At 36.9% G+C, this 26,972-nt stretch overlaps 1 protein-coding gene across 1 annotated transcript in view; it reads left to right on the forward strand.

Moving 5' to 3' along the window:
• The first annotated feature begins 11,870 nt into the window (after positions 1-11,870).
• LURAP1L (leucine rich adaptor protein 1 like) overlaps positions 11,871-26,972 on the forward strand; it is a 32,401-nt gene continuing 17,299 nt past the window's right edge. The window contains exon 1 of the mRNA XM_007531594.3: positions 11,871-12,884. Within this exon, the coding sequence (XP_007531656.1) occupies positions 12,573-12,884 (312 nt within the window). The 5' untranslated portion in view covers positions 11,871-12,572. The remainder of the gene's footprint in view (positions 12,885-26,972) is intronic.

Consider the following 26,972-nt stretch of genomic DNA (forward strand, 5'->3'; position numbering starts at 1 on the left):
TGGGGAGATAGAAAGGGTTAGAGATAGACACCAGCAGCTCTGCTTCACCACTTGTGAAGCTTTCCCCATGCAGGTGGGGACATGGGGCTTCAACCCAGGTCCTTGTGCATTGTAATATGTGCACTCAATCAGGTGTGCCACCACCCGGCCCCGTCTTTCATCCCTTTACTTATTTTGCTAAGCATAATCACCTCCAGTCCAATCCATTTTGTCCAAAAGGACACAAGATCATCTTTTTTTTTAATTGTAGAATAGTATTCCATGGAATATATATATATATGCCATAATTTATATATAATTTATATATATATATATATGCCATAATTTCTTTTTTTTTAAACCAGAGCACTGCTCAGCTTTGGCTTATGGTGGTGCAGGGGAGACTTCGAAGCCTCAGGCATGAGAGTCTCTTTGTATAACCATTATGCTGTCTACCCTCCACCCTCCCATAATTTCTTTAGCCACTCAGCTGTTGAAGGTCATTTAGGCTGCCTTCACTCTTTGGCTATTGTGATTAATATAGCTATGAACATAGGGGTGCATATGTCTCTTCAAATTAGTGTTTGGGTGTCCTTTAGATAAATGCCTAAGACTGGTATTGCTGGGTCATAAGGTAATTCCATTTGTTGTTGTTGTTTAAGGACTCTTCCAAAGAGACTGTACCATTTTGCATTCCCACTAGCAGTGTAGCAGAATCCAGAAGGGAAAACATTCTTAAAATTAAAATGCAGGGGCTGATAGGTGGCTTACCTGTGAGAGTTCATATGTAAGAGCACAAGTTAATATGCACAAGGACACAAGTCTGAAGCCTAGACCACCAAGTAGAAGTGACTACATAGAGGAAGTGTAGTGGTGGTGTGCTAGAGTTAAGGTGTCTGCTCTGTCCATATTTCTCCAATCTGCTCTCCTTCTCTCACCCTCTATCTAAAGGAAAGGAGGAAAAATTATCATCTGTAGCAGTGCAGTCACACAGGAACATGTCCCAGGGATAACATTAGTAACAATAAATAAATAAACAAAATGCAGCAATTTGTATTTTTCATATGTTGTTCCTTTGTCATTGAAATAGAAGAGCAAAATGCATACATAATTCTGAGTGAAACTACAAACATATGGAAAACTTCTTGGTAAAATAAGGGAGAAAAGAAACTTGATGTAGGACATATGGGACTTGACTAAAAAGCAGCTAAATACAATTTCATCCAGTTCATTCATATGTCTTCTTCCCCCATACTTCTATAGTAATATAAAAATGCTTAAATAATGTATATGCAAGTTTTCTTAGTCAAATATGGTTTTGCCTTTATATACTATTTTAAACAAGGTATATATATATTATTATTAAGAATGGTGTTATAATACAAAGCAAAGATATTATATTACACCAGAAATCTTAAATTCTATAAAACAGATGCTGCATTCCAGCAAACTAGACAATCTTTTTTATAATCCCTTTCATACACACTTTGGAATGATGTAATGCCAGGTTATATTTCAACTAGCCATTATCTTAATGAATTTCTCACCCACATAAGTGAGGGATCTGCCTGGTTGACAGCATGCTAAAAACAAAATTGAATAAAATCTGTGACATTTCTGTCTATCTTTCTATCTATCTATCTATCTATCTACCTACCTACCTATCTATAATATTGTATTCTCTGTATTCTACATATGAGTGAAAGCATCCCATAGCTGTCCTTCATGTCCTTACTTCACTAAGCACAATCATAAGCAGTTCCATCCATTTTGTCCCAAAGGATTCAAGTCTTCTTTAAACTATTGAATGTTACTAAATCGAGTAAAGTCTCATGACTTCTTTTTAATTTTTTTATTTATAAGACTAAATGAGAGATTTTAATCCATTGTTAAAAGTGTTTTCCCCACTAACTCTACCTAAGTAATCTTTATAGGTTCTTTTTCTTTCCTGTTATTTTTAACTTTTAATCAGGGAAATGAAAAGGCATGCAGCAGAGAAGCACATATGCCATTGGGGAAAAGATGCCTGACCCATGTAGAAGCTGATGTACATTTTAATGCCCATTCTACAGCCCACTTTTACTTTATTTCTAAGCCACACCTATATCTACTACAACTTCTGCATGTGCTTCCTTTTTCCTCTTCCCTCTCAGGTAAAGAACACAGGGCCTGATCTTCTCAGGTGTTCTCCCTCTCATTGATGGGGTGAGAAAATAAAGGTTCCTGATCACAAAAGTTCTGGGTCCCAGTGGAATTGGGACTCAGAGCTCTCTGGTCATTTCCCCTAACATTTCTCCCTCTGGGAGAAAGGGCTAAATTTTTTTTTTCTTCCTCTCTTTTCAAATCTATCTTAGTTTTTATTTATATTTACTCTGACTATGAATTCTCCATAAATGTCAGAAAAGTAACTCAGTGTTGACTCCACAAATATGTATGTTGAAAAGTGGAACTCCTTATCAATTCTGAGATTTAATGCCTTTTGTAGGTAATGGAAACAACATGAGCTGGGAAGTAAAATGTAAGTTGGAGCAAACTCCAGATTTCTCACTTGATACTAGGGAAACAGTAAGTCTTGGAGTTTCAAAATAATCTTATGAAATCAGGGTTAACATCATCCATTTATCTGAGCTGTTATGAATATTAAACAATATGAAACACCAAAAATATGTCACAAAATACTATTGCAAACATAAGCTCCCACTGTAGTCAAGGTTTTTTCAGTATCCTGATATTATTTTGTCATTGTGATTTTTGTTGCTCTGAATTTTAAAATGCTCCTACTTCAAAAAAGGTTCTTGCTGATTCATCAAATGGATATAATAACCAGTAACTATCTGTCTTAATATTTTGAGGACATAATTACAGTACCTAGATTTTATATGTGAATGCACTCAGTATGTCTCATGATTACAAAAATGATTCTCACTGAATCATGCCTACTTCTGAAAGAAGAGTCAGATCTGCACAGACATACTTGACAAGCAGTAAGGTTAGTAAAACAGCATAAGAAAACTGGCATTGAAGTGTAATCTTCAAATCATAAACCAGGATCTCCAATTCTGTTATGACCAGCTCTTGGATTTTATTTACCCAAAATGTTAATTAGTTAGTCACACAGAATCTTTGTGTTGTTTTTAGAATTATAAACAACTCACTTGTTTGCTCTCAAAACTTTTGAAAGGCAATTCTATCTTTTCTTCCAACTCTATAATATTAAGGATGAGGAGAAGATAGAAGTCTAAAATATGGATAGTAATAAGATATTTGAAAAGCATTTCTGAAAATGGGCCTCATCATGAAATCATGATATTCAGGCTAGAGTCCATTGGCATTTACTACAAACACAGATTTTTTAATTACCTTTTGGAGAAATCATTCTTTCTGCTCTCCTCCCTTCCTCTTCCTTCCCTTGCTTCTTCCACCTGCCTTCCCTTTCCCTCCCCTCCCCTCCTTTCTAATAAAAAGAAAGGAAGAAGGAAAGGAAGGAAGGAAGGAAGGAAGGAAGGAAGGAAGGAAGGAAGGAAGGAAGGAAGGAAGGGAGGGAGGGAGGGAGGGAGGGGGAGGGAGGGAGAGTGACAGAGAGAAAGGAAGGAAGGAAGATGATACTCTCAAAACTTCTTAGATATCATCTCAGCAAATGTTCACCGCTGCTTTCAACTACACTCACTGGCTTCTAACAGAATAAACTTAGTTTCTATGTTGCATACAATCAATACTTCAAATAAAATCTCTCATGGCATTTGTTATGGCTGTGATAGTAGCAGGGGGAGGGACTGGAACTGAGTGGTGGTAGAATGTAGGATTTTCAGGCATAAAGTTCTGAATTTGAACCACTAGCATCACAACTGTTGGAGTGATGCTCTGGTTTTCCCTATCAGTCATTCTCTTTCTCTCTCACACAGTAAACAAATGAATTAAAAAATAATAAATAATCTGTGAAAAAATCTATCAAGCCTCTTTGAAATCAAATTCATAAGATCACCTCTATGCTAGGATGGATGCAGGGATAGGAAATGTCTTTAGATATTTTATGGTTATTTTAATTTTGATATAAGATATTGTGAGAGCTCACTTCAAATTCTATTATAGAAATCATCAAAATATTCAGTGGAAGATATCAATTAAAGATTATATGAACTATGTTCAGGGGTCCTATGCCTCTGTTTGAAGAAAAAGGGTCATTCTTATCCTTATCTATCTGTAATAAAATTTTCTAGCCTTAAATCATACCTAAACAAAGAAAGTTATGGTTTTTATCTAATTCATAAATTACATATAAAGCATGTATATATGTATATACACATATATTTATCAGTGGTAGTATTTCACTGCTCCCAGTCAACTTCTTTTATTCAGATAGAAAGGAGAGACAGAGACACAGAGTTATAGAGACACGAGTGATATGGTGGTCAGGCTCAAACCTGGGCTTCATGCATAGCAATGATCCCAGATAAGCTATTTTACTGGCCCTATTTTTAATACACTTCCTAATTATAAAAATATCTGCTATTTATTTCTTGCTTTCAGCTCTAAGCCCTTAAGTTCCCTCTATACCTGTCTACCAAATATAAAAAGTAATCAAATAAAAAGACTGTGATTTTCTCATATTATTAAGTACCATGTCTTAAGTAACCTACTTCCCCAAAAGTTTAGTATTATTGGCTGAATTATGTTTCCAGAAAAGATATGTTAAAGTCCAAACCATAAGGTACTTCAGAATAGACCTTATTTTGCAATGAGATTGTTGTAGTTTTAATTTTATAATATATACTGGAGTTAGGTTAGCTAATACGACTGCTGTTCTTATAAGAAGATAATTAGAAGTAGAGAAGAAAGAAAGCCAGCCATGTGAAGATGGCTGCAGAGTTTGAGTTACGCTGCCATAAAACAAAGGAACTTCTTGATCTACCAGAAGTAGGAAAATGTAACAAATAATCCTCAAACCTTCAGTGGGAGCACAGGCTCATCATTAGGTTTATTTTCCCTAATCTTTCTGCTCTGACTCAAAACCCAATTATTATTTTGTCTATCCTCTCGATTTAAAATTATACTGCCCTACAGACTTTCAGGTTTTATTTTCTGCCATACTTATTAATGACCACCTCTTAATATTTCATAAAGCACACATAAACAAGAGTCATTCCATACTACTTTGCAGGAGTCAATTACTAGTAGTTTAGGAATTTAACCAATGGCTAAGTCTAATCACACTTTTATACTATACAGTATAAGTTTCAACTTCAGTAAATTATATCAAAATATATTACTTCCTAATTACTTAACTACATACTGTTGGGGTTTTTTATGCCTAGTGCATCTGTACAGAGGAAATACTATAAAAAGCTGCGCTAGTCCCCATCTCTTCTTAGAACCTATAGCCTGTAAGTCATGGGAGTATTTACACTATTAAAATTGTTAAAAGGTACAAATCATTCACTTTTATATTTTTAGAAGGCAATTTGTAAATGTTTACCAAAACAATTTTGAAATAGCCAGTATGTTAATTTTATTAAGCCAAACTGAAATGGTTACAGAATAGATCAAGGCTAGAGTAGCTGAACTTATCTCTTTTTTGGATCTTGCACTACACCATTCTGTAAGAATTTAGAGCTCAGGGAAGTCTTAAATAAAAAAAAAAAAAAGAAAGAAAGAAAGAAAAAGAAAAAGCAAATGAAGGACTCTTACAAATAATGAAGGCTGAGAGATTTGACAGGGGTTGTAAAGAGGGGATAAGTCTGACTTAGATGTTGGTGACCTACTTTTAGTATTGTCTACTAAATCTCCCAGGAAAGTATTTAGCTCGGATTATAAATATTAATTAGATTTCAATCAGAGTACTATTTAAAGGGTCTGTGATCCTTATGGAGAAACACTTCTGATAAAGAATTAAAGCATACACATCTATAAGTTAAGTTATATACATAATTATAAACATGTATAAGTTATATCATATAAACATATAAATAAGATTTAAAATATATAAATTATACAAAGATTTACATATACTTATCACTAATGTATTATATATAAAATAATCATATTGTTTTATTCAGTGAAATAGATACAGATCAGTTACAAAATTATAGGTGAATTAAATACCTTTGTAAACAGGGTAAATAATTTATCATTCTAGCAGAACTGTAAGTATAGGGTAACATTCTTTAATTTTGCTATGCTACTTTTCTTGTTAAGTACATCATCAGCTGACCAAAAATATTAATATAAAAAGCACCTATTCACATTTAAAACAGTAATTCAAAGACCCTGACATCCAATTAATAAATAGTCCCTACCATTCTCAAGGATAATTTGAGTTGTTAGCTGCTTGATACTAGTCTACACTGTGGGGAGTAGAATCTTAAGTTAAAGATTCTAACCTAGTCCTTGAACTCTGTGCCAGCAAGCGATAGGGATGCTGCAAAATTTAATCAGTGTTAGAGAAAAAATAGAAGACCTTTTTTCTCTTAACCACAATGCCAGCAGCAGATTAAGGAGGGACATTGCTTATACCATGAAAAGTCTTGCTGAATCAACTTTAGCTGTAAATATTGTTTCTCATATCAGGAAAAATAGAGTGTGTAAACTATATATCACATCACTGTTTTTGTGACTGCGATATTCTTTAAAAGTCTGTCATCTGAGTCCAACAAAGTTCCTAATTAGTTAGCTACTATGATGTTTTTAATGATAAATAAGAGGCTTCCTTTTCTTCTCTGAGAACACAATCCAGCTGGAGAAGAAGCTTAGTCCCTTAAAACTGCATGGACTAGTACCCACTTGTAGGTAGATTCCCTATGTGTGCTAAAAAGAAAGAAAAGAAAGGAAGGAAGGAAGGAAGGAAGGAAGGAAGGAAGGAAGGAAGGAAGGAAGAAAGAAAGAAAGAAAGAAAGAAAGAAAGAAAGAAAGAAAGAAAGAAAGAAAGAAAGAAATAAAGAAAGAGGGGCCGGGTGGTGGTGCAACTGGTTGAGCACATGTTACAATACACAAGGACCCAGGTTCAAGCCCCAGCCCCCCACCTGCAGGGGGAAAGCTTCAGAGTGGTGAAGCAGTGCTGCAGGTGTCCCTCTGTCTACCACCCACTTCCTTCTCAATTTCTGGCGGTTTCTATTTAATAAATAAATAAATAAAGATAATAAAAAGTTAATTAAAGAAAGAAAAGACGTGTAATTCATACACAAGAATGTAAGAAAATGAAGCATATACTAAGGTAGCCCAGGTGTAAAATTGTAAAATATTACATTGAAATCTAAAATATTTCCCATTTGGGGGCCAGCCAGTAGCACAGTGGGTTAAGCGCACATGGTGCCAAGCTCAAAGACCTGCATAAGGACCCCGGTTCGAGCCCCAGTCTCCCCACTTGCAGGGGGGTCGCTTCATAGGTGGTGAAGCAGTTCTGCAAGTGTCTATCTTTCTCTTTCCCTCCCTGCCTTGCCCTCCTCTCTCGATTTCTCTCTGTCCTACCCAACAACAACGACAGCAATAACAACTAATAATAACAACAGCAACGGTAAACAACAAGGGCAATGAAAGAGAAAAAATAGCCTTGAGGAGCAGTGGATTTTTAGTGCAGACACTGTGCCCCAGCAATAACCCTAGAGGCAAAAAATCCCATTTTACTTTCCAATGTATTTGGTTTGGGGAAACACCCTAAATGTAGGCTGTTTTGTGAGGCTATTAAGGAGTCCTCAGATTACTGAATATGGATTAGAAATATCTGCACAAAGAGTGCTGCTAAAAGTGAGGGCACAGGGGCCAGGTGGTGGCACACTCAGGTGAGCACACACCATCTGTCAGGATTCAGGTTCAAGCTCCTAGACCCCATATTCAGGGATGAAGCTTCATGTATGGTAAAGCAGTGCTACAGATGTCTATCCTCTCTGCTTCCCCCTCCCGCCTTCCCCCCATCCCATCTCTTATCCTTTATCAGAGAAAAGAAATAAAAATGCTTCCAGGAACAGTGGCATTGTGCAGGCACATAGCCCAGAGCCCAAGTGATAACTTGGTGGCAATTAAAAAAATAGAGTGAGAGCTCAATGAGAGTTAAAACTTTTCTTTAGAAGCTTATGTCTATTTTTTACATAATACATTGGCACAGATATTAGTTCTTGAATTGATAGTATTTTTAATCGCATAGTCTTTCATGTAGACATTTAAAGCATAAGCAAAAATGTTTTATATTTTTTGAGTTATCTCCAATACCATACTAATTTCACTGCCTAACTCATAGTAAAGGTTATTTTATATTTGTAAAGCTACACTGATGACAATTTGACAATAACCTTTTTTACTGACTTAACACTCAACATTATAAAATTTTAGTAGTAGTGCAATATACACATATATACTTCATGTGTGTGTATAAGACTCACCATATCTGCCAACAAAGTTCCAGTCTTATCACATCAGTGAGAGTCCTCTCCCTATTGCCCTGCTTCCTCCATATGTTCCCTCTGATGATCACCATAGTTTTCAGAGTCTAAGAGCTAGTTTGGTTATTTACTTTTTAAATTTTTTACAAGTTTATTTGTCTTATTTTTTTTTTATGGTTTTGCCACCAGGGTTTTCACTGGAGCTCAGTGTCACCTGACTCCACTGCTTCTACTGACCATTTATTTATTTTTTCTATAGTGGGTGATAAACCAAGAGAGAGAGGCAGTGGTTAGAACAGAAGACACCTTCAGTATTGCTCCACCGCTTGTGAAGCTTCCCCCTGCAGGCAGTGACAGGGAACTTGAACCAAATTCTTCATACATGTCAAAGTATGTGATATACCATGTGCGCCACCACGTGCCTGTGTATTTATATTCTACGTATGAGTGACAGCAACCTGTAGTTATTTTTCATGTTCTTACCTTAGCATAATCAAATGAAATTTTTGTTCCTTTTGTCTAGAAAACCATGATGTTATCTTTTCTCATGGAGGAACGGTATATCCCACAATTTCATAATCAAGTGAGCTGCAGATGGAGATTTAGGCTGTTTCCACATTTTTTGCTATATGATCAGTGTTGCTGTGAACATGCATAAGGGTGTGTCTATCCCTTCCAGTTAGGCCTTTTATTTTATTTTAATTTAATTTTTTGCTAACCTGGAACTTAACCACTCTGGACTGATTTTTCCAGAGAAAGAGAAACAGACATTATAGCACCAAAGCTTCCCCTTCTGTGGGGGAAGCCAGAGTCTAATCTGTGATGAAAGCATGGCAAACCAGGCACCTTCCTAGGTGGACTTTCTTGCTGGTCCAACAAATAAATGTATTTTTTTAAATCAACCAACTATAAGGTAGATATTGCAGTCGTTACTACTGTTCTCATCCAACATTATGCTGCTTCTTAGGGACCTTGTAATATAAAATGTTTTCGACTGAAATGTAAGATTTTCATAATTACATGTCACAATGTGGTTTTCCAAATTTAGGACAAAGCATGTTGTTTTATCAGCAAGTTTTGATTTACTCTTGTCTGACGTGATTCTATAACTGGTTGTAACAACTTTGAAATTACAGACTTAATTTAAAACTATTTTCCTCATTTATTTTTAAGAGTAAGAAATACACACGTCTGGCATATTGACAAAACAACTCCCAAAACTTTTTTCCCTGACAAAATATTTAATTCAGGTCTATGTTTAGGCTTTTTTTTTTTCCTCTCCAGAGTTATCACTTGGGCTCAATGACTGCACTGCAAATCCACTGTGGTCATTTTTCCATTTTTTGGATAGAACAGAGAGAAATTGAGAGAAGAGGGGAAGATAGAGAGAGGGAGAGAAAGATAGACACCTGCAGACCTGTTTCACCGCTTATGAAGTGACCCCCCATTCCCCCGCAGGTGGGGTACCAGGGGTTTGAACCAGGATCCTGGTGTGGGTCTGTTGAGGGAAAATTCAGGACACAGGGGGTGCTGGGAGTACATCCTGCTTTTGCTAGGTTTGCACGCATGGCACTGGGATGCACGCTAGCACATTTTCTAACATATAGTTTGTTCTCACTGAGTTTGCACGTGTGAAGTGGAGATTTACTTGGTGAAGGATTCCCCTTTTTCCTTTTTGCACTATATGAAGAGGGAGGAGTTTACTCCATTGGGTCAATGAAAAGTGGCTCCAGTGTGATGTAAGGGGCATTATAAAGGTAACAGACCCTGGACAAAGGGAGAATTGGGTCTTGGGTCACTGACCTTGGGTTTTAGCCTCAGTTTCTGGCCCAAAGACCCTCAGAAAATCTATGCCCCTAAGCCTTTCCTCTTAACCTTAATTTGCACGGTAATAAAGAATTCAGAAACCAGTCGGGAGTCGGGCGGTAGCGCGGCAGATTAAGCGCATGTGGCCATGTGGCGCAAAGCACAAGGACCTGTTCAAGGATCCTGGTTCAAGCCCCTGGCTCCCCACCTACAGGGGAATTGCTTCACAAGCGGTGAAGCAGGTCTGCGGGTGTCTCTCTTTCTCTCCCCTCTATGTCTTTTCCCTCCTCTCTACATTTCTCTCTGTCCTAGCCAACAACGACATCAATAACAAAAATAATAACTACAACAAGGGCAACAAATGGAATGAATAAATAAATAAATAAATAAATAAATAAATAAATAAATAAATGAAAAAGAATTCAGAAACCAACACCTGAACGCATGTCCTTTGGAATTCTTTCTATCGGAATAGCAAAAAACCAGGAGGGACTGACTCCACTGGTCCACGTGTCACGTGTCCACCCCCCCCACACACACACACACCAACAGGTCCTTGTGCTTTGTACTATGTGCACTTAACCCTGTGTGCCCCCTATCTTTAGGCTTTTTATATGAGACTATACTAAGAAACAACTCTGAGATGTATGTACTTATAAGTATAAAACCTAAAACTCGAAGTGCTTAGGCAAATAACAGATGAAAGACAACTAACTACTGGATATTCTAAAGAACAAATACACATGCACTTGCAAAAAAAAAATTTTTTTTAAGCAAACAGTCTTGAAGACTGTGAAAACTATGGTGGCTATCTCTGGGAGGCAGGAGGGCGGAGACGCAGAACTTTGGTGGTGGGTGACTTTGGGACCTCTCCAATCTTATAACCTTGTAGCTCACTATTAATCACAAATTTTAAGAAATAGGGAGTGAGGAGAACTTGAATATTTATGAGAACAGAGCCTTAGAAGGACTAATAATGAAATACTTGTTTTTCCTAAAACAAAAGGGATTCACATCTGAAAATATTCCAACTCAAGCCCTAAGTAATTTACTGGACTGAACACCAGTATCCTTTATTTGAAAATTGTTAATACAAATTTAGTGTTGAATCAAATTTATAATCCATGTTCCTCAAAGTAATTTCCTTGGTAAAAATTTACCTCATCAATGGATTTCACACTGAATTTCTTCTAATTTGTTGAAAAATATAGATATTAATTAATGAGGACAACTTTTCCAGTAGTTATGCTCAACATGTTTTCTCCATAATTAATGTGAACTAATAATAGCTCACTTAATAAGGCCCCTTTCCCTTTAATACCCATTCCTGACTTCTGCTTACAGTGACTTACTATAATATTTGATAAGACAAGTAATTTTAGTCCAACTGTTGCTAAAAAATTTTTTTTCACTATTTTCATAAGTGCAAAACTGTTAGGAAAAGAGTCTAAAGGTGGAGTTTTCACCTATATGAAGACAGTGGGGTGGAAGTATAATTTTTTTATTGCAAAGAATATAGCTACCAGGCTATTTCACAGAAAAAGCCCAAAATGCAATACCCTGTTTAGATACTTCCAACCAGAGCAGGAAGTTGAAACTGACACTAGCAGAAAGATTTTTCTGTTGCTCCTCTAGTCTGTGATATACGGTACGTGGGTTGGCCCTAGTTTGGTCCACCTGCCAGTGTAGTTTAAAGTTTCTGAGGCTCTAAGGAACACAATGACTTGGATCTAACTGCCTAGATGGAGAAGAATATTTCTGCTGCATCAAGGAAGCCGTTAAACTCCTGCTAAACTCTGTCTCTCTCTCTCTCTCTCTCTCTCTCTCTCTCTCTCTCTCTCTCATGCATATATACAGACAACCAGCTTCCTTTTTAGTGACCAGATGTTATTTTTTGACAATCTAGGACATTCCAAAAGCGTGGGGGCAAATGACTGGAAAATGAAAGGACCCCGGAGCGTGGCCACATCATTATTTTGTATCGCATGGTACCAGATGGCCAGTCAGTGAATGGCTCAGGGACGTGAACGGACAGTTTTGGTTTTTTTTATAATGTTAATTTCCCCCCTCCCCATAAAGGTAGAAAAGACTTCATTTCCCTCTCCTTTCTTTTGATCTTTAGTGCAACATCAATTAACTTTGCAGTGGGGTGGCCAGAAAGGAAAGAGGATGAAGCGAGCTCTATAATTTTAGTAAGTGCCGAAGGAATCGCAGTGCCCTGGGAACTGCGGCTGCGACCCGCGTCCGCGTCCAGTGCGGATTTCAGGGTTGACACAGCTCAGCCGGGCATGGAGCGGTCTCTGCGCTTCCACCACCGAGGATAGAAACCCGGCCCCTGAGAGGGGTCTGCCGATCCTGCGGCAGTCTTGGAGGCCTCTTCCGACTCTCATCGACTATTATCACCGCTCCTGAAAAGTCATGGAAGACGGCCCACTGCCAGACCTCCGAGACATCGAGCTGAAAATGGGGCGCAAAGTACCCGAGAGCCTAGTGCGCTCGCTCCGCGGGGAAGAACCGGTTTCCCGGGAAAGGGACCCGGACCTCTGCGGGAGGAGCGAGGGTGGCGGCGGCGGAGGCTGCAGCAGTAGCCGCAGCAACTGCAGTTTCCCTACTTCCTTGTCGTCTTCCTCATCTTCCTCCCCAACCTCTTGTTCCCCACAACGACGACGTAGCCACTCCAGCGCCTTGGAGAGGCTGGAAACCAAGCTTCACCTGCTCAGGCAAGAGATGGTGAGTGCTCCAGCTATGGGAGGTGGGAGAGAGGGGGCAGAAATGGGAATTTGGGGGACAGGAGTCTGGGCAGCAGAGCTGAGTGCTGGGCGCGCGGGGAACGCAGGGTGGAGAAGCACGGGCACCCACGCCAGTGAAAGCAGACATTGCGAGCCCTGTTCACCCAGGACTTGTTCCAGCAAACCTTGACTGAACTACTCTGTGTACTTTCTAATAAAACCAATTCGCTACCACAAGCCCTGACCTTTTAGTTGTCAGTCTGCCGTCTCCTGAGCTTAGGCCAGCCAAGGGTTCGCAGTTACTACATCCAACTGCGGCCTGCTGTGTGCGGTTCACACTTGCAGTTCAAAAGGTGGCTCAGTCATTTGTACTTACTGTAAAAAAATAATTCCTGTCTGCCAATAGGGGGCGCAGCGGGGTGCCAGCAGTGTGACGTCCCTGCTTACTCCTCTTCCAACACTACAGTCCCCGCCCCCTTGTTGCAGCAGCCACAGCTGTTACCAGGCCACCATTTAGCTGGTAATCCACAGCTGGTTCTCAAAACAATGACACACTCATCCTTGATGTCCTGATGAATAGACTGTTTCAGGGTTTTGATCCTACCCAGCTGTTTTGATCCTAGGTGATCCCGAGGCCCTAGTCTTCACTAAATGATCACTTCCCACCCTGCCCCCTCTCAGTCCTCAATCTGCAATTGTTTTCTATGCTGTTTGCAAACATTACCTAAAATAGGACAAAGAGGGTCTGAGAATACTTGCTATTCCGGATGTACTTAGATTTATTTACTTGCTTTGAGCTCTTGGGCAAGTCTCTTCACCTCTGTGAACCCGTTTATTTGAACAATGAACTGGATGAAGGAAATTATTCCTTCTTAAACGTTGAAGAAAATGACCACAAAGTAACATTTTTAATAGCTTGGAAAAAAAGGGAAGTAATAACAAGGAGTCTTTGTTATCCAAATGATAACTCTATAAATGACCTGATTAGAGCTTTGCACTAAAAGGGGAGGCACACATTTAGAAAAGTACAAACGAGCTCCCAAAACACATAAATACAATATTGAAAACCGCTATTACTTCAGTAAAATAATCAAGACCAAAAAAAAAAAGAAAGAAGAAGAAGAAACCACAGGTGTTTCTGTAGCTCCTCTTTCTGCTAAGAAAGGAAGTAAATCCACAAAGAAGTAAATTCCACAGCACAAAGTAAGCTTGGCAAATGTATTTGTGAAAAAAAAAAAGAGTAGTTCTCAGAGGTCAAACCTTTTGTTCAGAATATTCACTAAATTATAAAAAGGTAATACTTTCTCCCTGAATCTTTAAAGATTTCCCTAAGCACTTTAGTTTTTATATCTAAAGGATACATTTTATTTGAATAGTCCAGATGTTGAACATTCAAACTTCCAGATGTAAACACATGCAGATATATAGGTTTAGATAAATATGCCTATACATATGTGTAAATACATGTGTATGTGTGCATATCTATGTACCACGTGCAATACAGATTTTATTTGTATATTCATATTTCACTGTCTAAATGCACACACAGATTGTGCATAGTAAACATTTATTATATCCTAGTAGTTAAATGGATACTGAAAAAGCAAAGTGGATAAAGTCAAGGAACCCCTGTTTATGGCTCTCAAATTTCCTCCACATTTTTTGCCATTTCTTATTTGTAGTGTGTCAAGTCAAGTTTGTCAAAGAACTCTATAGGATTAAACACACACACACACACACACACACAGTCAACTAAGAACTCAATGAGCCCAAGGCCTTGCATATGTGCAGTACTTCCACTGAGTCTTCTCTTCATCTCAACTTTTCTCTTTTCTCTATGTTTCTCTCTCTCTCTCTCTCTCTCTCTCTCTCACTTTCTGAGCAGAAAGGGTGATAGAGAGGTGAGCACAGCTCACCATCCATGGAGATTTCTCAGTGTTATCAATGGTGTTACTATGAGGTATCAGGCTTTAAACTCGTGGTCTCACTTATGTGCTCTGCCAGGTGAGCTATTTCCTGGCCCTGTACAGACACTTCCTTGACTTATATGCTTTCCTTAATTGATGTAAAATTAATTAAAATTTGTTTCCCTAAAATAGATCTTGCTATATATAATGATTATGATATATTAAAACCATGTTTAAAAAACAAACAGAAAACACAATAATATCAGAAGTAGACTGTTATGTATGTATTTTCCACCAGAGCAATGCTCAGCTCTGGCATATGGTAGTGCAAGGATTGAACCTGGGACTTTGGAGCCTCAGGCATGAAAGTCTCTTTGCATAACCTTTATGCTATTTCCCTCTCCACCTCTCATTATATTTTCTATGTGAGCATGGGAGTCTATGCTAGAAAAAACATTTTGTGTTAAGACTTAGTACTCTTATAAAGATCTCCATGGAGCAAGTAAAACTGGTTTTGCAAATTTAGAGGGGCAGGATTGAATAAAGTTATGTTCCCTTGCCAATGAAAAGTTTTCCCCATTTTACTTAACTCTTGTGGGTGCTAAGAACCCAAGTTTCCACAAAATTGTAGAGTAACAGATTTGCTTTTATGTAGACTTGGGAGTTAATGTTATAAACACTGAACATATGCAGTCCTGCAGTTCTTTATGTCTCTTTCCTAGCATTTTATGTAGAGAAGTGAGGGAACTAAAGTTGAAATATGACCTCTTAATTGTGACTTTTTTCCTGCCCTGTACTATGAGCACTGAATTAACTTTCTTGATATTATTTATGACTCACAGTTCATGCTTATTATTTTGACTTACTCATAGATAATTTTTTCCTGAGTAGTTTGAAATTATCAGGTTCTGGGTCTAGCCTCAGGACTCCTAAGAAACACATCTTAGTGGAGTAATGATTTTTGGGAGAGAGTTCACTTGGCAGAGCACATATTATCTCACACATGGTAATGTGTGAGGAACTAGACTCAAATCCACTTTTTCATGGCTACACATGCAGGCCATGCAAAAGTGACCTGGAAGCCCTGGGTCTCAGAAAAAAAAAAAAAGTCAACTTTCAGATATGCTTGCTGCCTTGTATGACATTTTCATCTAACTTTCTATGCACACTCCTCTTGCAATACTTAGAATGATATTTTAAGTATTGCTTGTCAATTATTACTCAGTTTTTTAACATTCATCTAAAATCTTTTTTCTAAAATGTATATCATCTTTATCAAAACAATCTATTTTACTATTTTACTTTTTAGTTAGAGATGGGGAGATTTGATAGTATATAAACAAATACAAATAAATACATAGCAAACTTGCAATGAAATTGAAAATTTAAGTCTGTTATAAAAAGTCAGTTAAAATTATTTGTCTACCACATTTCAGTTCACAAAATGTTTTAATAGCTTTCTTATTATTTGAATCTAGTTTATACCAGAAAAAAAGTAGATACTTTCATCTATATTTTATGAGTGAAATCATTGTGGTACAAGGATTGAACCTGGGACTTTGGAGCCTGAGGCATGAAAGTCTCTTTATATAATCCTTATGCTATTTCACTCAACCTCACATTACATTTTCTATGTGAACATGGGAGACTATGCTAGAAAAAAAATGTTTTGTGTTAGACTTAGATGAGATGGTTGAGAAAGCAGATTAAGGTCACACAGCTAGTGAGCGAACAAAATTATAACACAATTTGTATAATCTGTCTCCATGTTACTGTATCTTTTTGCCACATTCTAATCTGTCTAATTTCTCATCAAAATATAAGTTTTGTAAACCTGTGATATCACAGCACTGGCCAAAGCACTAAGGGATCAATAAAAAAGAAACTTCCAGGACACATGCCAGATACTGTTTCAGATAACCAACAAATGTTTACTAAGTATTTACTAAATGTCAGGCCTGCCTTTAGCCATTGAGACTACAGTATATAGCAAAATTGTTTTGTTTTGTTTTGATTTTTGTTACTTGGTCACCTCTACAATTTCATTGCTCCAGGCTGACTTTTTCAGACAGAAAGAGACAGAAAGGCAGAGAGTAAAGGAAAGACATCAAAGCACAGAAGTTTCCTTCAGTGAGGTGGGAGCCAGATTGTAGCCTGGTTGCATAGGTGGCAAAGCAATGCACTATCCAAATGACCTGTTTTGCTGATAGATACCAAAACAGTAACTTTAAAAAGTTGACCTTGGGGGGTCAGGTGGTAGCGCATCTGGTTAAGTGCAGGTGGCACAAAGTGCAAGGACTGGTATAAGGATCCTGGTTTGAGCCTCAGGCTCCCCACCTGCAGGGGAGTCACTTCACAGGCGGTGAAGCAGGTCTGCCAGTGTCTTTCTCTCCCTCTCTCTGTCTTCCCCTCCTCTCTCCATTTCTATCTGTCCTATCCAATAATAATGACATCAATGGGAATAATAATAATAACCACAACAACAATAAAAACAACCAGGGTAACAAGGGGAAAGAAATGGCCTCCAGGAGCAATGGATTTGTGGTGCATACACCAAGTCCCAGAAATAACCCTGGAGGCAAAAATAAATAATAATAATAAAAGTTGACCTTGGGCTGGGAGGGTAGGGCATGGTCCTTGCCATCTTTACAGCTCAGGTTTAAGCCTCAGCACCACATGGAGAGACACAGCTTTTCCTCTCTTTGTATCTATCTATTGAATGAAAAAGTGACCTAGGAAGCACTGGCTCTCAGGAAAAGAAAAAAAAGTCAACCTTCAGAGATGCTACCTTGTATGAAATTTTCATCTTTCTATGCACACTCCTTTTGCAAAACTTAAGAATGATATTTGAAGCATTGCTTGTTAATTATTACTGTTTTTAACATGATTCGCCTAAAATACTTTTCTAAAATGTTTATCATCTCTATCAAAATAATCTATTTTACTACATATTTATAAATTTTACACTGTACTTTTAATTTTAACAATATCTTCCAAAAATTTGGTACTATCTCAGTATTTCCATATAAAAGCAATAATATAAGATTGGGAATTTGAAATTAGAAGGTCCCTAATGCACCCTCCTAAGTTTTTCTTCACAGATAATAATTAGTGTTAAATCAAAGTGTAGTTTATAGTGAATTATATGCTACCTTGCCTGCCATATTTTTATTATACTCAGTTCTGTGTTGTCTTTAGATAATAGTCATTATGAAAATTAATCTTAAAAATGTTTTCCTGATTTCTACACTTTTGGCAACTCTTTGCATAACAGCTGTGTAATAGTGCCTAAGAGAATAAATAATCTCAAACTAGTTGCTTATATTTCCTTATTACCAAAGCAATCAACTACTCCACCCAGTCCCTCAACTCTTGCTTTAATAAATGATTCTAGACAATACTCAGGCTGAAGTCCAAATATACTCACATCACACAAGTACATAAATTACAATAGAAAAGCTGAAATTGAAATGTCAAAGTTTTTGAGGATGGAAGATTCACGTTTTTCCAATATTTTATTTTATTGATCTTTTCCAGGTACTCCCATATCAAAATGACCTGCTCAAACAGGCAAGATAATTCAACTAGATATTATGCCTGTGTTGTCATACATATGACCCAGGTTTAAGCGCAATTCCCACAGCACTAGCTGAAAACTTCAGTGCTATCTTTCCTCCTCTTCTCTCTCTCTTTTTCAGAAAAAAAAAAAAATTCCTCAAAAACTATAAAGCCCTGGCAAGGAGAACAAAGAAATAAGTCACTTGCTTTTTCAAAATAAAAATGAAATTAGACCAGTAAGATAGCTCACTTGGATAGTGTGCTTGCTTTCTCATACACACAGCCCAGGTTTGAGCCCAGCCCCTACTGCACTGAAGGAAATTTTAGTGTTGTGGTGTCTTTCTCTTTCAATATCTGTTTCTGACTTTATGTCTGAAAACACAGGCCTGGAGCAGTGAAGCTCCAGTGACAATAACAAAGCAAAACAAAAAAAAATTACATTCTTTAAAAAAAAAAAAGAATTTCTTAAATGAACTTCAGTTACTTTGGACATGCTTCAAAATAAGTTAGGATGTTTCTTTTATTTGTTTTATGACACAGTTATTTACTTGTTTTATGACACAGTTATTGTTCATAATTAACAATAGTGTTCTTACAATTCTATCATTTGTTATTGTTTCATTTATACATTTTTTTGCCAACAGGATTATAACTGGGATTTTGTTACCTGTATGACAACACAGCTCCTAATGCTAATCATTATTATTATTATATTTGGATAGAGGGGGAGAGACAGAGACAAAAGGAAAAGGAGAACAGGAAAGAAAGATAAAAGGAAATATAACTGTAGCACTTCTCCACCACTCTTGAGTCACTCCTGTCCCCTCCCACCCCCCACCCCCAACAGACACACACAGTTGAGGACTGGAGGCTTGAACCCAGGTCCCACAGTATGGTGGGTGCTCTACCAAGTGTGCTACCACCTGGCACCTAGTTATTGTTTTAGGTTGGGTAGAAACTTAAAGGAAAGTGCTTTGTTATATAATAGAACAACTGTAAAGTGGAAGGTACTTTATAATGAGTTCCCAAGATGGCTGAACAGATAAAGTGGGAATGTAATTTGGTCAGAGTGAGATTACAAGCCAACAACTCAGCAGGCTTAGAATGTAATAGGAAAAGGAGATTACATATACGTGTTGACACCAAGAGGAGGTAATTTCTCAAAACAAAACTGCCTTGTATAGGGGATTAAAGGTGATGATAACTATGAAAATTAAGCGTTCAATATTAGGAAAAAAAAAACATCAAGGAGGTGGGATATCTGATTCCTAACAGTGGTTTCTGCCATTTTGCCCAAGGAATACTGTTATACTCAATTGCTCTAATAAACCAATCCTGTTGAACCTGTTCCTTCACATAGTGGATCATAAATAGCAGTGCAAACAAAGCTAGTAATGTCACTTTGCTTGCAACACAGAGCTATAATTGAGAATTTATAGATAACTTGAAACAGTGAAAATATCCAAAATTGATGAACCCCACCTTCAACCTAGGAATGTATGTTGAATGACTAGCACATGCATGAAGAAAAATTACTGAAAATTTAAAAAGTCTTCCATTTAACTCAAGCTGTACAGCTATACTACCCTGGTCCCAAAATCACACATTTGCAGAAACACTGAATTTTGCATATGTATCAACAATTGTAGTTACTGTAGTCAACTGTAGTTACTGTTGACTATAAACCATTAATCCCAATTAAAAATAAAAGAAGAAAAGAAAGGAGCGAGAGGAATGGGGGGTTGGGGGTCTTGTTGCTACCTGACCACTATTCTGTTAGCTGTACTCCCTTTTGCAAAAGAAAAAAAAAAGTCTTGCTTCAACTCCTTAAAAAAGTTTTTTTGGGGGTCCAGGTGGTGGTACACTCAGTTAAATGAACATAATTCCATGCACAAGGACCCAGGTTCAAGACCCTGCTTCCCACCTGCTGGGGGGGGGGAGTATGTTTCACAATTAGTAAATAGATTTGCTAGTGTCTTTCTCTTTCCATTTCTATCATCCCCTCCTCTCTCAAATTCTCTCTGCCTTATCAAATAAAATAGAAAAGAGAAAAATGGTTGCTGAGACCAATGGATTCATAGTGCCAGCACTGAGCCCCAGTGATAATTCTGGTGGTAATTATAAAAACAACAATCACAAAAAAAGGTTTTAAATTGGGACTCAATGCTATAAAATGTAAATATGTATAATTATGGATAAAGGTACAGAAGAAACTACAGGCATGCTAGTTTATGTTTAGGAAATTTCTAACCACTCCCCTCTACTTAAGTCCTCCTCTACTATCATGCACCAAGACCCAATCCTACCCCCATCATCAGAGTCCCTTACTCTGGTGCAATACACCAAACTCAGTTCACGTTGTACTTTATGTTTCTCCTTTCTGTTCTTATTTCTCACCTTCTGTCTATGAGTAAGATCATCACATATTCATCCTTGAGGGAATCATGTTAAGTGAGATAAGCTAAAAGGAGATTATTTATGTTCTGATAATTTTTAAACAGAGATTCCTAGGCACTCACATTGCAGCTATTTTTCTAGACTCTGTATCAAACACACCTTGAAATGCTGCCACTATGGCAAGATTTCTGGCAAAGGACTAGCCAGAGAGATTGACCTTAATTGTGTATTAACTTTGCAGCTGGAAAGATAAAGACAAATTTAATAATCCTTAGAAATAATCAGAAAAAAATGTCAGAAAGCCCTAAGGTGGGGTAGAGGGGGCACTTTAGAATCTATCTAGAACAATTTCTCACTGTCATCCTAGTCAATCAGAACTCAGATAAACATTTGGAACAGTTCTGAATACTTGGCTCAAATTTTAAAAAGTACTAGATAAAACCCTCCTTAGGATTTCACAGAGACCATAGTTAAGAGTCTAAAAAATTATATTCTAGTGTTTGTTCTATCATTTTTTAAATGTGATGATAAAACTGTATTGTAAGAAATAATACACAGGAACCAGTGAGCATGTATGATACTGGTGGGGCCCATTATTTTATATTTTATGTAGATGGTGGTGGGGATGGTAAGACACATGGTGCTGTGACTTAAACCCTGAGTCTTGCACAAAATAAGTCTTGTGTTCTACTGGGTAAGCTATTTCCTGGACCTACTTCTAATTTTTTGTTTGGAATCAGTAATATTTCATTTTAGGGCCAAAATGTAAAATTCCTATGCCTCTCTGCCTTCCACCAGTCAATCCATTTACCTGGAAGGTAGATTTTAGTTTTGGAAATGCTTAAACATCTTTCTGTTATCTGTTACTATTAATTTTAAATAGAAGAAATAAAGAAAATCTCTGCTACTTTGAAGTAGTACAGCAATTTTTTAAATTTTATTATTTATTGGAAAGAGACAGCCAGAAATCAAGAGGGTGAGGGGAGTTAGAGAAAGAGAAAGAGAGGCACCTCCAGCCCTGTTTCACCACTCACAAAGCTTTCCCCTTGCAAGTGGGGACCAGGGGCTTGAACGCAGGTCCTTGCGCATTGTAATTTGTGTGCTCTATGAGGTGAGCCACCAAACCAGCCCCCAAGAATTTATTTTTGATTGAAGAACTTAGTCTCAAATACAGTAAATCTCAGTAATAATTGTTCAGGGTTACTAGCAACTGAGAAACAAAAGAGTTGTTTTGCTTAATGAGTGACTTAGAAAGTATAAATTATAACTTTTGCCACTCTTATTTCCTACTCTGGGATGAAGTTTGAAGTTTCGGAGTAAAAAGAACCAAAGAAAAAAAGAATACAATTTATAGTATTTTTTTAAATTTTTTAATTTATTGTTTTCTTTATTTATTGGATAGAGACAGCCAGAAATGAAGAGGGAGGGGGTGATAGAGAGGGAGAGAGACAGAGAGACACCTGCAGCCCTGCTTCACCACTTGTAAAACTTTCTCCCTGCAGGTAGGGACTGACCAGGGGCTTGAACCCAGGTCCTTGCACATTGTAATACATGCACTCAACCAAGTGTGCCACCACTGGGCCCCCATTTATAGTAATGAAAGCTGTTGTAATTTTTGGATACTTACTCTCTTTTTCTTGAAAGTCTTTTCTTGAGAACTAAACATTTTCCATGTGTTTTATATTATGGGGTCCTTAAAGTATGTGGTACTTCTGAAAACTTATAAATGAGAAAGCACAGTCCTGTTTACAATGGAGTGAAAATATGCGAAATGAAAAGTGACAAAAAATTTTGGGAGACAGATTATACTTGTACAAGCTAAAAATTTTTTAAATGTTTTCTTCCTATATTATATAATTTTATCATCATATGGATTTCATGAGTCTATAATATGCATTAAATAACTTTCTCTAAGTTATTTTTATTAGTATTCTAATAATAGTAATAATTATTATTCTAATAATAATAGATGGTTTTTAAAAATTAGATATAGTGTTTACCCATGATTAGCTATCTGTATAATTATCTACATATATAATTGCTTTATTTTATTTATTTATTTATTTATTTATTTGCCTCCAGGGTTATTGCTGGGCCTCAGTGCCTGCACTATGAATCCACTGCTCCCGGAGGCCATTTTCCCCATTTTGTTGCCCTTGTTGTCACCCTTGTTGTTGTCATTTTTATTGTTGTTATTTCTGTTGTTGTCAGATAGGACGGAGAGAAATCAAGAGAGGAGGGGAAAGCAGAGGTGGGGAGAGAAAGACAGACACCTGCAGCCCTGCTTCACCGTCTGTGAAGTGACCCCCTGCAGGTGGAAAGCTGGGGGCTTGAACCGGGATCCTTATGCCTGTCCTTGTACTTCGTGCCATATGCACTTAACCTACTGCACTTCTGCCTGGCCCCCCAATCTACTTTTTAATTAATGGTTTTTCTGATTAAATGTAATATATGAGAGAGCTGGGGAGAGAAATCAAATTTGATACCTAACATAGTCATATGCTAAAGTGCAGCAGTGCTCTGGTCTCCTCGTTAAAATCAATCAATAATCAATTTTTTAAATTATAAAAATTTAAAACTGTATTAACTGATAGTTTAGAAATTAGAAAAATAATAAATAAGAAAAAAAGAATGATCACATTACTCTAAGGCCAGTATTATAACATTGTATATTTTTTTAATTTAAAAAAACATTTTTTTTGCATTATAACATTTTAGAATGACTTTATTTAAGTAATTTTCTACTATAATATTTCCTTTGCATTGTTGAAATCATAGTCATTTGGCTAGTGTATTGCTTTGGCATGTGCATGACTAGGGTTCTAGCTTGGTTCCCATTGAATTGAAGGAAGCATTAGAACTTTCTGGTGTCTGTCTCTCTCTGACTCTTATCTAAACAACAACAAAATAACTAGATAGATAGATAGATAGATAGATAGATAGATAGATAGATAGATAGATATACAATTACTACCATAGAGCCCAAAACCAGTGTGTTAATCTATTGTCTATGTAGCTATTATTATTGTTGTTTTGAAATTCTTTGCTGTCACTATAAAAACCAAGTTGAACAAACACTTCTGTAAAAATGCTTCAGCAACATATATATTATAACTTTCTATTGGGATTATAAAATGAATAGGAAAATATAAAAAGAGAAAATATAAAACCAAAAGCAAAAACTTCTAATGTCTTTAAAATACAACACTATCAGCACTTCTCATTTCTGCCATAAGCCAGAGGGCTTTACTGAGGGGAACTATGCTTACTTCCCACAAATTCATGTACCACCTATACCTACTCCTTACTGTAGCTCCTGGGCAGTCAATATGGTTCATTGTAAAAACAGCCTAGAAAGATGCAATTGCTATATAGAAGACTATTAATGAGACTCACATTCTGACTACTTGATAAAAGCAACACACACAGTGTATTAGTAGGTACTAATGCCAGTTTTAGCTCATTGCAAAAAATTGTACTTCTGATTCAGAAAATAGAGTGAAAAGGAAAAAAAAAGCACTTGAATATTTAGTCTGCTTTTATTACTTTTTTAAGGGAGTAAAGTGGGCTATTTTTAGAATGTATTCATCAGGATTTTATTTTAAAATACTCTTAAATTTTTGTAACTGAGTGAAAATTTGAGCTTTTATTGAGACTTCTATCTTAATTTGTCCTGTATTGCAGGTTATAATAATCTTTAGAGTTTTATTTTAATGTCAGAAAGGTTTTTTTAATGCTTGTCAGAGTATGAACCCAGAACCTTGTTCATGCACAATACTGCTGAAGCAACTCCCCAGTCTTCATACTGCATTTTAAGAAGCATAAAGAGGAATGAAGAAAGATCAGGAGAAGGGAGAAGGATAAAGGGAGGAAGAGAGAAAGGGAAAGAGGAAGGGAAGGAGGCAGGTAGGGAGAGAGGGAAGGAGGAAGGGAGGGAGGGAGGGAGGGAGGGAGAGAGAGAGAGAGAGAGAGACTTGATGTACTTTTTCCACTATCCATGGAGTTCCTTAGTGCTGTCTATGTTCCCATGTGGGTCCAGATTTCAAACCCAGGGTCTAGGGAAGGCAAATACTTTATGCACTGATCTAGCTATCCCTTGGGCCCCAGAAATTCTTTAAAGATTTTGAGTGGGATTTATATCTGTCCTTCACTAGTTAGCTATCTAATCAACTGAAATAGAGTTCTATATACAATATTCACACATAAGGGGAAACAATAGAGTTTAGTATTTTTTGTTACTTGTAATAGCAAAAAGTAATGTTCAATTAATCTAAAAATTATCCAAATTAACTTGTGTTTGTATGTACTTTGTTTTCTCTATTATCATCTGAGCTTATGAACTGTATTAATGAAATAAACTCCACATGAGTAAAAGAAAAATCCTCAAAAATGAATAGTCATTTAAATGCTGTTCTCCAAGTATGCTGTGGTACAACTGATAGCTCTAGACTTGCAAGCATGATGTCCTGAGTTCAACCCGTCATATTACATTACCAAAGTGATGTTCTGGACTCCCTCTCCCTTTCTCTGTCTCTTATGGAAAAAAATCTTTAGATGCAGTTCACTGGGCAAACATCTCATCTTAGAGTATTTCTGTACTGTTTTATGGGTATTGAGACAAAGTTTTATCATAAGCACTGTTTGTATATCTAATTTATTTTTTTAAATATATGTAATTATTACATAAAAGTATGAATGTTTTTATAGATGAAATTTTTGTGGCAATGTTAAGTAAAGATGTTATCTGAACAAAGAGTTGTAAAACTTGGTAATATTATGAAGCTGAGTGTTCAGATGTATTCTGATATATTCATTATAGGCCATCTTCTCTAATAATTCTTGCCATCAGCAACCATATTTTGCCAGTAGGTATTTTAGGTTCCTATGTATATTTATTAACTCTATTATGGATATTTATACATGATTATGTAGTATATAGTAGCATTAAATATACTAGCAAACCATAGATATTACATTTTAATAACAGGACACTTAAAACATATAGGAAAATTAGGACATAATTAACTCTGCATGGTCTCATTTCCTTCTCTATCTTTCTCACCTTTAGTGATAAAAAATTAGGAAAAGTGAGCCATTAATTCACAGTAGTTCTTTTAAAATATGGTGACCCATCTGTTGCCATATGCCAAGCATCTGTTTTGATAACCCTCATTTGTGGTCCTTTAAAAGTGATGAATTTAGGGAGTCAGGTGGTAGCGCAGCAGGTTAAACACAGGAGGTGGAAAGCATAAGGACCAGCATAAGGATCCCGGTTTGAGCCCCTGGCTCCTCACCTACAGAGGAGTCACTTCACAGGCGGTGAAGCAAGTCTGCCAGTGTCTATCTTTCTCCCCCCTCTGTCTTCCCCTCTTCTCTCTGTTTCTTTCTGTCCTGTCCAACAACAGCAATAATAACTACAACAATAAAAGAAGGGCAACAGAAAGGAAAAAATAAATATTAAAAAAAATTTTTTTAAAGTGATGAGTTTACATTGAATTAGTGCATGCTTTTATTGCATACCACCTTGCAAACCTTTAAGTCTGGCAACAGTGATTTTCAGATGTAAGGGAGTAAGTAGACCAGAACAGAAATCAGCAGTGTATTTGTAATCCTAGTAACCTTTTTAATAAAGATGTATTGCCAGCTGTTAGGTAGTTGTAATATATCCATTTTTTTTATTTCTTTATTGGGGAATTAATGTTTTACATTCAACAGTAAATACAATAGTTTGTACATGCATAAAAATTCCCAGTTTTCCATATAACAATACAACCCCCACTAGGTCCTCTGTCATCCTTTTTGGACATGTATTCTCCCCCCTCCTCGCCCACCCACCCACCTACCCCAGAGTCTTTTACTTTGTTGCAATACACCGACTCCAGTTCAGGTTCTACTTGTGTTTTCTCTTCTGATCTTGTTTATCAACTTCTGCCTGAGAGTGAGATCATCCCATATTCATCCTTCTGTTTCTGACTTATTTCACTTAACATGATTTTTTTCAAGCTCCATCCAAGATCGGCTAAAAACAGTGAAGTCACCGTTTTTAATAGCTGAGTAGTATTCATATATATGTCACAACTTGTTCAGCCACTCATCTGTTTTTGGACACCTGGGTTGTCCATTTTGATTTCTTCCTTTATTTCCTCTTTCTTTGACCCAGTAGTTGTTAAGTAGTATAATATTGAGCTTCCACATTTTGGGACTATTACTAATCTTTTGTTGATTGT

Source organism: Erinaceus europaeus, chromosome 10 (genome assembly GCF_950295315.1).
Source record: "Erinaceus europaeus chromosome 10, mEriEur2.1, whole genome shotgun sequence".
Lineage (NCBI taxonomy): Eukaryota > Metazoa > Chordata > Mammalia > Eulipotyphla > Erinaceidae > Erinaceus > Erinaceus europaeus.